This window comes from Perca flavescens, chromosome 4 (genome assembly GCF_004354835.1).
Source record: "Perca flavescens isolate YP-PL-M2 chromosome 4, PFLA_1.0, whole genome shotgun sequence".
In the NCBI taxonomy this organism is placed as follows: Eukaryota; Metazoa; Chordata; class Actinopteri; order Perciformes; family Percidae; genus Perca; species Perca flavescens.
The window spans coordinates 28,823,844-28,837,608 of record NC_041334.1 but is presented as its reverse complement, the minus strand read 5'-3'; the positions used below and the strand labels follow the sequence as shown (position 1 = coordinate 28,837,608).

The window sequence follows — 13,765 nt, the reverse complement described above, 5'->3', positions numbered from 1 at the left end:
ACTGGGTGAAATAAGAGTTGAGGAGATTTAGATGAAGAGGTCTTACTCCTGTGGAACTATTTAAATCATTTATCTCAGAGGCAGTCAATCCTTCACTTTTAGTTTATCTGGGGACACAAAATATCTCAAGCCCTGCCCTCCCCCCCACACAATCACACATAATCACACACACACACACGTACGCACGCACGCATGCACGCACGCACACACACACACACACACACACACACACACACACAGAGTACTTAGTATATGGATAAGGATGTAAATAGTAGATGTGCTCTCTTTGTAGGTGACAGTCTCAAAGGCACAATTCAATTTTACCAGGAAATAAAACTGGACAAACAAAATGACCAAATTTGGTTGTGCAGGTGAAGTTTCTTGAAACTTGGTATGTTCCTTTTGAAGTAAGCTTATTACTGTCATTAAGTTGAAGACATGGAGAATGTAATGCAATTACAATTGCCACTGTTTGTACTCTAGTTTTTTAGCTTCCTGGAGAGGGCCTTTTTTAGCGGCTGGTTCCTCTGGTCCTGGGTAGTGTCCTGATCAGGGTGAGTTTGGGCCGTCTTTGACTCGTAGAGCTGTTTGAGGCTAAGGATCTGCTGCTCCTTTGTTGTTTCTCGTTGGGCCTGGCGTAGCAGACGTTTCATGGTCTTCACCTTTTCCCTCAGGTGGTCGTTGGCTTTCTCCAAGGAGCGCACCTTCTGGGAGAGAGTCCAGACCCTCTCCTCTTCCTCAAACAGAGCCTTCTGCACCGCAGAGCACAACAACTGTGAAGATCAAATACATTTGAAATATCAGGAAAAGCGTGAGGAGCATGTCATTAAGTGTAGTGCAGGCAAACCTGACTAACTGTGACCCATTTAAATACTAAACTGTCACATATTGATTAAATACTTTACATTACTTGCATGAAGAAGGCCAGCATCAGCATATATTTTGCAAGATTCCCAACAGATTTTCATCTCCCTCTCCCTTTTGAATGAAATCATATACAGAGTTTCATCCTATAACTGCTCATACTAAATACTAGTGTCATATTTAGTATGTTTTTTGTTTTTTTTTACATTTATGATGTAGCACGTGTTTTTGATACTGGATTTCCTTTGCACATGAGAGAACACTTCTGGCATGCTCTTTGGGCTGACAACCAGCGCCAACAGCTAGTAAGTCTTTCAGCATATTTCACTGTTTATGTAAGAGTGAGACAAAAAAGGGTTTTTTTGGCTGCTTGTAGCCTAAAAGTAAAGAAAGGGGAAGGCGAAAAAAAGTCAAGGAATTAATTAAGTCTTATTTTAAGTTATACCCGGTTTATTCAATTCACTTTAAAAGTTGTCATGTACTGTATGATCTTCATTTACCAGCCAATTAAAATAAGCCAAAGACAACAAACAGTGTTGCTCTAGGTCTAGGGACCAAGATGTCTCTGAGGGAGGAAAATTGGTTACCCAACATGCCCTGCCTGTTTCAGCGAGACACCAACAAGAGATGAAACCCAACATGCCTGTGAACCTGCAACAGACAATCCAAAGGCCCGGACCTTTTCCTAGGTGAAAGAATTAGCTCCAGCTGCCTCTCACTGCATGCTTGTTTCCCTGAGTGTGGATTTCCTCCATAGATCCTAATGCTTCCACATGGGGCCAGCATGAAGCATTGATGTATATTCCCTGCCATCAGATAACAACCGCTGAGGGTTTTGAGGAAATGTTAAAAATGTGCTGCTGGCTGCCGGCCCACATCACTGGTTAATGCATTACTCTCTGCAATATTATCTGTGGATTTTTTCCATGTGCTCTTACTTATGTCCCATAAGGGATTTGAAAGGGGTATGAAACATTATAATGCAAAAGATGAAGTTCAGGAGCAGAACAATCAAGTTATGTAAAGCATGAGGCAGTGGCGGACTCAGGCTGTCTGAGGGGCAAAAGGGAACAGCTGCATGTAGTGGGCCACCATTGTGCAGAAAGTATTTTTAGCATGTAGGGCGGCCTACACAGCACTGCATCCTGTTTTTTCTCAATTTTAAGGCCACCCTAGAGGGCACTTCATCATGTTTTCTCCACTTGAAGGCCACCCTAGAGGGCACTTTATCATGTTTAATCAGTTGTTATATCATGTCTACCCGGTCATCGCGATCCAGCTAGAATCACAGGATCACATATCACACGAAAATCCATATTTTTAGGCTTCAAGTAATGTATTTGTGTCTGAATTTCCAGCTTACCAACGCAATCAGCATCATGTGACCAAAAATCTTAGAAATTGGTCCAGTATTTAGCGAGATTGCAGTGACGAGCTGAAGCGAACCGAGCTGCAATGTAACCTAATGGGGCAATTGTGCAGCCTTGATTTTGATTTTATTAATTTTTTTGCATCCTGACTGGCTCAGATTGTTACTGAAAGTGTCTGACAACATTATCGATTTGAAGGATGTGACTTTTTGTCCGAAGACAGCGGTGTGGAGAGTGGAACGCGAGTCGAGAAAAAGGCGTTCTGGGAGTACGACCTCAACGACCTCATCCACATTGTCGAAATTATTTAAATATTGAGCCATGGTATTGAAAATCTTTTAGATAACAGGAGCCTATAATTTCTGTAGCCTACTTCGAAACAGAAGCCTTTTTCTTGACTCGCGTTCCACTGTCCACACCACTGTTTTGGACAAAAAGTCACGTCCTGAGATGGATAATGTTGTCAAACACTTTTAGTAACAATCTGAGCCTGTCAGGAGCTAAAAAGATTAAATTAAGGCTGCACAATTGCCCCATTAGGTTTCATTGCAGCTTGGTTCGCACCGGCTCGCCACTGTGATCTCGCACAATACTGGACCAATATCAAAGATTTTTGGTCACTTCAGTCTATTAGACCCAAATGCATGGGGAAATGGGGTCCAGGTTGAAAAAAAACAGTAGTTACCCTTTAACAGGACAGAATAATATACGAAGATACAGACTTAATTAAAGCAGTGTAGACTACTGCCCTTACAGGAAAGCAGTCTTTCCTACTAGTTTCCTACTAGCAGTCTTTCCTATTAGTTTGGATATATTGTTTCTAGGGCTGTCAAAATTAACGCGTTAATTTTTACATCTACATAACAGCAGGCGGCGCTACTCTGTATTGTTGCCCAAGTAATGAAAACCGGCAGCTGATTGGACGAACGCGTCACATGGGTTTGTTTTCTCCGGAAATCCAAAGCCAGACTGTCATGGCGGCCGTTCAGAATACGATCTCATATTGTACTAAAATAGTTCACTGAAACATGTTTCTGAAAACATTTTAAGCAAGAAATAGGCCTTGCAGTTGCTGAATCTGTCTTCATTTCAGAAGATTTTCGTCAGATTTTGAGAGACTAGTCACCTCATTGCGCTTGCCATTTCCGGGTGAGTCCCGACTGCCCTGCCGGCGACTGAACTCGTTGGAGATGAACTGCGCCTCGCCTGTAAAGTAGACGAGAGCAGGCGACAGCAGCCGGGGACGGTGACAAAAATCTGCTCTCAAGTCAGACAGTTTCTAGCCGTTTCAGCAGCCTTCAGCAGGACTAAATAAGCCAAATTGTTGCTGCTGTTGTTCTGAAAGATATTAAACATTCTGAACTTAGCAGAACCTTTCCTTGTTTGTTTTTTTCTTCATATTTGCAAAGTTAAGTGATCTAGCATTTAAATATCTATTATTATAAGCTTCAGTCTCAATTTAAAAAAGCAATTAATCGCAATTAATTACAGCAAATTGTGCAATTAATTAGTTAATTTTTTTTAATCGATTGACAGCCCTAATTCTTTCATAAGCATTAATCAATCATCAGGGCAGGTTAAGTATGGGCCAGAGCATAGATGAGATATGACATGACGATTTTCCAACAAGGGTTTTGTAGATAAATATAGATTGGTTATTAAGTCTCTTAATAATGGAAGGCACATTGAATTTATTCATCATATAAAGTGCAGCAGTGAGTATTTGAATTACCTCCGGTCGTAAACTTAGGATTTAAAGGTTTAAAAGAATCAAAATGCTTATGAATAGACCCAGTCGCATATCCATGAATCATATCGTCCTACAACTCATGGGGAAGCATTATTTTGTTTTTTGTACAAAAAGTAAAGCTTCTGTCACAGTTTAGCAACAAGATCTTCTATGCGTTCTTTGTATATTTGCCATCATGTCAGATGCTAAGATAATTGATATGAATATTAAAGAGCGTGAAAGGAGAAATGTATCTATACCTTTGTATCCAAAAATCAACATACATTTTGTTTAATTTGCACTACTAATCTAATGTCATTAAGAGCTGTGTATAAAAAGAGAATTGTCAGGTATATTGTAAAATCATACCACTGGCATAGAGACAATTTGTCAATCAAACAGCAAAGTATGGTTCAAGTTCCCAAAACACTGATTCCTACATTTCCCACAATGCAACTTTGTTACATAGCGCTTTCGTTAGAGCCCCCCAGCGGTTTTCAAACTCAAGATCCCCAGTCTTTGACAGGCCCCGAAATGGATCCATGGGGCACACCCTCGGTACCCAGCAGGATTGTATCCACTCTGATGTCATCCAAACCTAACTGTAACATGTACAAAACAAAAGGGTTTATATTCTAAGCAAGACCGAAGTCTTCTCTATGTGTTATTTTCCATCTCAGAGGAGGCATGCTTGACATCTGAGAAAAAACAGACAAATCTTAGTTGGACCACGTTAACTGAAGCTGAAATCTTCCTTTGTATCCAGCCATCAAGTCAAGGCAGTGTTTGCAGCCGTTCAAAGCTAATATTTCTGCATCAGTGTTGGGACCACAAAACTGTGGGAAACTGCTTAAAATAATGTTTTTATTGCTGATACTGTTTGGTGTTACTGTAAATCTGAAAATGACATCATGCCATCTGATTAACTTTGACATTGGATTATGTGATGTCATGATCAGTTCTGATGTGATTTTAAGTTAGTTGTCCAAACAATAGTTGCGCAGTACCAGTAAAAACAAAGTCTGTTTTTATTTTGCTAGGAGGAAATCTAATTATGAGAATGATGTAAGAAAGCAGCATTTATATCTAAATGTTGCTCTGTAATTACAGTCACGGGCTTGACCCAAAAGTTTGCTGTTAATGGAAATACAAACCACGTTTTCATTCTCTTTTATCCATGGTGGATTTGTGCTTTTATGAGTATGATTGGAAACAGAAGAAGACTGACCTAAATCAGGTAGATTAGGCCCAATGCTTAGATTCATTAAAGGGGATAAAGCAGTGGTGATTGACTGTAAACCATTTATATACTGACACATGGGTTCTGGGACAAGAATCAGGAAACCTACAGTGTCAGGGAGCACCAGGTGTTAGCGTTTGCCATGTGTGTTTAGGTTAATGAGCTTTCATCAATTAAATACTGAAGCTGAAGCATATTGATTTAAGTCATTTTGTCATAAGCATTAGAAAGAGTAGTGACCTTTAGATACTCTCACACACTCATCAATCTGCATTTTCCTGTGTAATCCAGGAGCTATTTTCTGACCCATTAAAGCGTAACTCTTGCCAAAATGCAACCTAGTATCACCAGGGGCTTTACACATGAACTCGAACTTGAAGTAAAATCCTGAGTCCTCTTTATCAGAGACCGAGACAAGACCGAGTAAAAATGTGGTCGATTCGAGATGCAACCGAGACCTTCAAGAAGTGGTCTTGAGACCTAGACCGGTCTCGAGTACTACAGCACTGCTTGTGGCTACGCTTGTGTGCTAGTCTACAAATGTAGATAAGTACAAATTGTTGAACATCTGCATAAATTAGCACTTGGTATTTCATTCTGAGGGACTGACACACAAACCTGACTTTTGTGTTTTTTGAGCCATCAAAGACCATTGCAGTTGCACTGGACATGTCTCCACATGATGTCACTTCTACATTAGAGCTGTTGTCTTTGGGCATAAGAAAATACTCCATTAAACAACAAAATGGTTTGCCAAAAAGCTGGCAAAAACAATATTTCTTAAAGAAGATTTTTCCTTTACACATAGTGAGTTCTTTGTGTAGCCCAAACCTCAGGAAATGTGTGTTTGGTTTCCCATGCATTAAGAACATATGTCACTTTTCAGTTTCTTCGTTGTATTCCTTTGAAAACAACAGGATGTAATATTGAATCATTTTATGTGTGCAACACAGTACTTTGGGGTATTGTGGCTCACTCCAGTCTTTTTCCCAAACCATTTGTGTAGCCATTATAAATACATAACAACATAATCAACTTATCATTAACTGAGTGTGAGAAAGGCACTTCAAAAGAGGCAAACAATGCTAGGAACCATGGAATGGTGGTGGTTCTGATTTACTACGTACCCGGCTATCTTCCTGAGCCTCCCACTCCGGGGCGTAACTGTGAACCTGGGTACCAGACGTGCAGTTGGCAAATTGGAAAAGGCTGGCAAACATGCGGTGGTTATCTGCAGTGTCGGGGAAGATGGGGTCCTGGAAGTTCACTCCATGAGGCATAATGTTGTAGTTCTCATCCATCCTGCATGGCAGAAAAGGAAACGATTGTATTGATACGCAAAAGAAAATTAACGTTTAATTGTGCGTGTGTAAAAACAGAAGCAGATGCACAGGCACACAACCGGAAGTCATAAACAACAAGAATATGCAACAGTTAGTCTTCATGTCATCAGGATTTTAAATTAAAGCAAACAGAAAGGGTTTTTCTTATTCATCCTATAAATAGTAACAAAAAACATCTCTGCATAGTTGTTTGCTGAGCTTTGTCTTATGCAAATTCAAGCACTATGTGGATGAGTCAAGCCAGCAAACTACAAGCCAAATGGATTTACTGTGCATGTTTCATATCTTCTCCTACAATGTGAAGTGTGTGAGGGAAGGAAGTCTTGAAGCAGCGTGTTCCCATACATCTGGATTACATCTCGTATCCCTCGAGGGACATCAAAAGTTTGGTTGTCCCTATCAGAGTGTGTGTGTGTGTGTGTGTGTGTGTGTGTGTGTGTGTGTGTGTGTGTGTGTGTGTGTGTGTGTGTGGTGGAGGGGTGGGGGTATTGAAAGAGCACAAAGAAAGCTGATGTTTTGCTTTCAACAGAAGAGGTCAAATGTAAGGTGTAAGCACAGTGACCAGGAGGTCAGAAGGAATTGTGGATCCAAAGAACTTGTCTTGAATGATGGAAACATAACCAAACATAACACAAAAAATAAACTGAGCACAACAATAGTGACATAAAGTCCCTTCGTATAATGTATTATATATGTTACACTGAAGCACCAATGCACTAACATATTAAAAACCTTGTAGTAGAAGTAGTAGGCATAATTTCTTTACAGAGAACTAATGGCTCAAGCAGAACAGCCAATCTGTTTTATTTAAAGGTCCTGAGGGACATCCTTGGTTCTCCATGTAAGGCTCTGATTTGTCCTGTCCTGGGAGATTATACTCATGATGGATTGGAAAGACTATTTTTGGTCTGAGATAACTGTTGTTCTTCTATAACAGGAAATAGACATCTACTGGAGACTGCGATGAGAACTTTTTAGTTTTGGCTGGCTCATACACGTGTCAGGGACTCAGTGTCGCAGAGCTGCCACAACAACACTCCTTTGAAACTCTATACAGGTATGTTTTAGGTTTATGACGGGGAGTCTAACGTTCGCGAGAATGCCATGGAGCTCATTACTTTTCAATTTTCATGAAAGTTGACATTTACTCTGAATAGTGATACAGCTATACAAGGTTCAATACCAGTAGCGTAATAAAAAAAATTGAAGGAAAAGTTCCGGCAGTTTGGGAAATCTTATTTGATTTTCTGAATATGAAGCAAAAACCAGCAGACTGTTAGCTTATCATAAAGACTGGAAACAGGGTAAACAGCTAGCCCGGCTCATCCCAAAGGTAACTAAAATCACCTAGCAGCACCTATAAAGCTCACTAATTAGCATATTGTATCATGTTTGTTTAATCCGTTCAAAACCGTAGGTGCAAAAACGGCAAGTTGGACATTATTTATTACCCATCTGAACTATGTTTTGTTTCCTATAGATCAACATAATCGGTAAGGCCTGTCAGCACACGTTCCCCATCTCAAGTGTCTCCCTAGAAAAGGAGCCAATGAGGAGGCGCGTTTTCCCCTGGAAAGTTTTAGGCGAGTTTTGTTTCTGCGGAGGAACATAGGAAGATTTTGACTTTGTTGTTGTTGTTTTTTTTTTTTTTTTTTTTTTACTGTGGGCCTATGTTACCTTAGTGCAAACAAGAAATAAATAGACACTGATTATAACACAAACAAACACCTGGCGATGTGCTGTTTGGATGCTCGTATACAATGTTTTGACTCTGTTGTTAGAACACATTACACACAGGCCTGAAACACACACACATGCTCAGTACCTATACATGCACCCATGGAGAGATGTCAGAGTGAGGGGGCTGCAGCTGTCGATGGGTAGGTGCCTCGTTGGGGGTTCAGTGCTTTGCTTAAGAGCACTTTGGCAGTGCCCAGGAATTGAACTGGCACCTCTCCAGCTACCAGTCCACCACCGTACTTTGGTCCATATGGTGTACTGGTAGCTGGAGAGTGCTTTGTGGGCTAAAGTATGCTGCAAAGGAAAATGTGCATGAGCATTCTTGGGGAGTTGATCCCTCCATTATATCCCTGGGAAACACTGGCAACAAAAATCACTGCTTTGGTTTACTGGAGCAATAATTGCTTCTTAATTATCATCAGGTCTGCACTTAAGCGCAACTCTGTTGTGACTTTAGCTTCAGGGAGTTTCCGATGGTGGTCGCCAGGCTTATTATGGGGATAAGGTCCGGATGTTTTCGCCATCACAACACATGCGGCAGCAATGTCATCCGTGGAGGTGTAATGAACTAAAACCAGTGAAATCATCTTAAAAGGCTTTTAGCCGTCATCAGACATACACAATCACACAATGTGAGAGTGATTCTGTGCATATGATGTGTAACATATAGTATATAAAGAATACTATAGTAGTTGGCCCTGCTGCAGACCCTCATGTGGGACAGCCAAACTTTGAACTTCAGGAATGCTTTTCAGTGCCCCCTCTGAATATCTAACTCTTCATCTGTATGAGACAAAATATATCGGTAAGGCCTGTCAGCACACGTTCCCTTGATCGAGCAGCAAACTTGTGTGTTTCAGCAAGACAAAAGGTGGTCCTATACCGACCGGGTTTACCTTCAAGCTGTTGGGAAATGTCTGGCTCTGTAATTACACTGGCTGGAATGCAATAGACGTTTCCTGAGTAACAGTGTTGTTTCTGTCCAACACTGAACAGACATTTAAGAATGAACCTGCCTCATACTTTTTTGAAATCTGAGTGGAACGTTTGGCAGGTTATTAAATATATTATTAGCCTGAAATGAATATGGTACCACATGGACAGATGCTGATTAAAAGAGAATATGTGTGGATTGTGCCAATCCTCTGCTTTTGACTGCTGAATGTTTCCTTATTGGCCAACGATTGATTGAATCCTCTGAGAGTCCTTACTTCTTTTTGTAAGAGCTCTGTGCACAGGTCTGAAGACTTTCTGGTTTTCATTGGAGAGACAGGCCATGAGGAGGTGAGGTTAAATCCATGGATTTTATACTTTTTCATACTTAGAAAATACATTACTGAGAGATGTACTGGAGGACTAGCGTTCAATTCAGTATCATTCCCCCTCTGGCTCCTCCTATTTTATGCATCCTTTCAACTGTTACTGTCACTATTGAATAACGTCAACAATGCCCCAACATTTTTTGCAACATAATTTCTTAAAAGAACAAGTTTTCCAGAGAGACTTTACATCACATGCATAGGATTACTTACCCCACTGTTTCACACGTTTATAGAAATTGAAATATAGTAGGCTATGCAGTTTTCTTTCACAATCGGTTTTTATCAGATCATTAACGTTTTGCCATTCATGGATGCAAAATGAATTCCAATAAAAAGGAGGCAGTCCTGTCATCTTTGCTGGCTGGGTTTGAGTTAATAAACTGCCTTCCAAAAACTTGAGAAAGCTGATGCCTGCTTTTTAAGCATCCAAAGACATTTATGCAACATTTTTCAAGCTTTATCTTTTAGCTCAAACAGAAAATCTGGAAAAGCAAAGACACACAATTGAAAAAAGAGGGTTCAAGTGGGTAATGCATGTCCTCTCTGAGCAACAGTCACACTGACAATCTTTTAATATTTTCAATCCATAACAAATATTCATTTTCAGAAACCTTACCCTGATGAGGGCATACATATATGAGATAAGTATACCCTAACTAAACAGGTTTATTTGTTTGGAAATGAATCATAAAAAAAGTTTATTTTATGTAGACTTAACTCTATTGATGCATAAAGTCTCTCTAATCATTATACAATAAAACTAAATGCATCTTTGACAATAAATATTTTTCATGACTGATTCGATCAATAGGCTATGGGATATCCTGTCTTCTCACCTTAGAAAGAAGTAGTAGTTGTTGTTTTTGGTGACACTGTAGGAGAAGCAGGTGAAGTAGCCCATGCCGGTGACATTGAACCTGGAGCCGGCGGGGACCTCCAGCATGCTGCCCCACGCCTGGTCGCACAGCAGCTCAATCTCGGCGGAGAAAAGCAGCTCAGTGTCGGACGGCAGGTCGTTATACACATTGTAAGACTCCTTGTGCAGTGCCAACACCTTGGCAAAGACTATGATCTCCGCTAGCTCGGCACGGCACGCTTCTGTCTGCGGTCTCCAGTCGCGGGGCAGCTGACATCCCCAGCACCTATCAGGACCCGCCGCTGCCAGAATAAACGCCCAAATAATCCACATGATCCGACAGAGATGAGACGACTGTGGGTCAGTGAGGCGCACCGACGCGCACGATGCAGCTGATGAATGAAATCACGAAGAAAAAAAAAAAAAAAAACTGCAGGGCTTTCACTCCATGCACATACTTAAAAAAATATAAAAAATGCTGCCTCAACAGATATTTACAGTGAGTAAATAATGTTTTAGTACCGGACCGATGATTACTTCTCTGCGGCCTTTGCTTCCTCCTCCAGCCACAATACCTGCGATCAGTGGATCAACCCGTCCACACCAGCATCCCCTGCAAAAAAATGTGCCTCTGACCTTTGAAATGAGAGCAGGAGGTATGCAAGTGTGTGCATTCAGGCCTGTGTGTGAAATTTCCAAACGTAAAAACTAATAATTTTATATAAAATAGGCTAATACATACAATTAATAATAGATTAGCAAAATCGTCCAGCTCCAATGTTGTGAGATTAGGTGGCATTTAATGCAACAAAGAACCGTCGTTAAAGTCTCTACAGCCAATAATGAAAGACTAAGTTTAGAATAAATCAGTGACGCCCTCTAGTGACAACATGGACACATGCTCAGTGGAGTTGACTTTAGAGATCTTTTCCACACTTATTAGGCACACTCCAGGCTCTATAATGAAAATGTAAATTCGCAGGCCGGCTGTCGAATTTTGTTGAGCTGGTGCTCAGGTATGGTAGGTTGATATATTTATCAGCTGACTCCAATAAAAACCAGCTCTGATCAATGCTGTTCATTATTTATTCGTCCACTCTCTCATCTTAATTCATTACCAATCAAACCCAAAGCTTCCTTCCATTATTTGGCAATCAAGAAAGATCTCATATCAATTTCTCACCAATCACAAAACCGATCTCTCCCGGTACGGTAATTTAGATCCCTCCGTAGGGCCAGTGGCGCAATGGATAACGCGTCTGACTACGGATCAGAAGATTCTAGGTTCGACTCCTGGCTGGCTCGACTTTTTAACGTTGAACCTATTATACTTATACCTATTTAGATTACATTATGTAACGTAAAACATAATCAACCGTCATCATACCACCAAATTATTGTAACACAATAATACAGTAGGCCAGATCATATAGGGCCTATTTCCTATTAATATAGGCCTATTGGGAGGGACAGATCATGATGTCATTCTAGTTCTTCGTTGACTCAGAGACAAAAAATCAGTCTAACTGCGGCTTCTGTCCTTAATCTGTAGAAAGTGTCCTTCTAGGTCAAGAGTGAGCGAATAATGTACATTAGTTCTTTGCAGGGCCACGGCCGGTCGGCTGTGTGTCGAGCAACGGCCAGCGAATGACAGCTCGAATAACTCCCTAGAAATGGCCAATGAGGGTGCTCGTTACCACCAGAAAACATGCTGCGTTCATACCACCTCGGAATAACAGGCACCGACCCCCTGGTTACGTTGTTTTTCCGACTGGCAGAGTTCACATGGTCGGCATGAGTGTTCTTCTTCTTCTGTTATATTAGCGTTTGGCATAACAACTTGTTGCATGACTGCCACCAACGGTCGGCCGTAGCCTAGAGCATCAGGTGTGTGAAAACATGGAAGCCACAATAACAGAAGATTCTCTGCTATTTTCTTATACGAGCATCCAAAAAGCACATCGCCGAGGTGGCATGAACGCATCATGTTTTCTGGTGGTAACGAACCCCCTCATTGGCCATTTCTAGGGAGTTATTCGAGCTGTCATTCGCTGGCCGTTGCTCGACACACAGCCGACAGGCCGCGGCCTATTCGCTCAGTCTTGACCTAGCATGACACTTTTTACAGATTCCAGACAGAAGCCGCAGTTCAAAGTGACCGAAGGGTCCCCTCCACCACTTCAAAACGATTGATCACTCACAGACTGATCTGCTTCATTCATAAAGCTTGACTGAGTGAAAGTCATTGTTTTTTTTTTTTATTGTTTTTTTTGTTATTGTTTTTTTTTTCAAAACGTTAGCATTAGTTAGATTTAAATCACTGCTAGGACACACCTCCACGGGAATTCAATGGTACACTTACTTTGTGTCTAAAAAATCTTATTTGAATACAAATATTTTGCATCTACTTACATAACCTATAGTTTGATGTGTTTGTTTTATGTTTTAGTGATTTTCAGGTGAGCTCGTTGGGGTGGAGTAGCCTATTTGTAGCACCAGACTGGCCGTGCACCGGAGGACTACAAATGCACACTGGCTGCGTTGGCGGCAGAGGAGGTGTCTGTGGCCGAGGATGGATAACGCGTCTGACTGTGGATCAGAAGATTCTAGGTTCGACTCCTGGCTGGCTCGACTTTAACATTTTAACAATTAGGCTAAGTAAGATCATTCTAGCCTGGGAACCAGACGAAGAGGAAAAAGAGAAAAAGAGGAGAAAACTAAATTCTGTGGCAACTCTGTTTCAGTCTTTTGGCATTTTAAATTCTTTAATCCCTATAATATATATATTCTTTTAATTAAAAAAAGTTATTTTTGTGCATTTTTAGAGCAGGAAGACATGTCCACAGGATCACCGGTTCGAATCTCAACACCGGCAAGGTTGAGTTTTAGAATATGCCGAATAAAAGTGTTTGTGTTGCCCATTTAAACTTAAATTCATTCAAGCTGTTGACTAATGCACATAGTCTAGATTACATATTTAGACTATCTATACATTCTTTGTATCTCTAATATGTATTTATGTATTATATTTAAAAATATTGTAACGTTTTTGCCAAGTGTTCCTTAAAAAAATAAATGTTTTTGCTGTCAGAGTGGTGTTTAAGCCTGTTTCAGGTTTTCAAATATACCAAAATAACATTATAATCATCCTTTTAATTTGAAAACACTGATAATAAAGGATCACAGTGTTAATGTGCATAAATCATACTAATATATATATATATATATATATATATATATATATATATATATATATATTATAACATAAGTATGATGTATGCACATCATGTGATTTCACATC

The 13,765-nt window shown here is 40.4% G+C and overlaps 1 protein-coding gene, 1 long non-coding RNA gene and 1 other non-coding gene across 3 annotated transcripts in view; 2 read left to right on the top strand and 1 right to left on the bottom strand.

The window, feature by feature from the left end:
• Positions 1-204: 204 nt before the first annotated feature.
• Positions 205-11,241, bottom strand: ccdc3b (coiled-coil domain containing 3b). The gene is made up of 3 exons (XM_028576751.1): positions 10,445-11,241; positions 6,331-6,505; positions 205-773 (listed from the first exon to the last, which is right to left on the bottom strand). Exons 1-3 carry the CDS (start codon positions 10,795-10,797, stop codon positions 480-482), a joined length of 822 nt encoding a protein of 273 aa, XP_028432552.1. The 5' UTR covers positions 10,798-11,241; the 3' UTR covers positions 205-479.
• The window catches only part of LOC114554744 (uncharacterized), a 22,936-nt gene continuing 16,157 nt past the window's right edge, over positions 6,987-13,765 (top strand). The window contains exon 1 of the long non-coding RNA XR_003692456.1: positions 6,987-7,017. This is a non-coding gene — a long non-coding RNA (uncharacterized LOC114554744). The remainder of the gene's footprint in view (positions 7,018-13,765) is intronic.
• trnar-acg (transfer RNA arginine (anticodon ACG)) lies at positions 11,697-11,769 on the top strand. Its single transcript has one exon. It is a non-coding gene; the product is annotated as a tRNA-Arg (tRNA).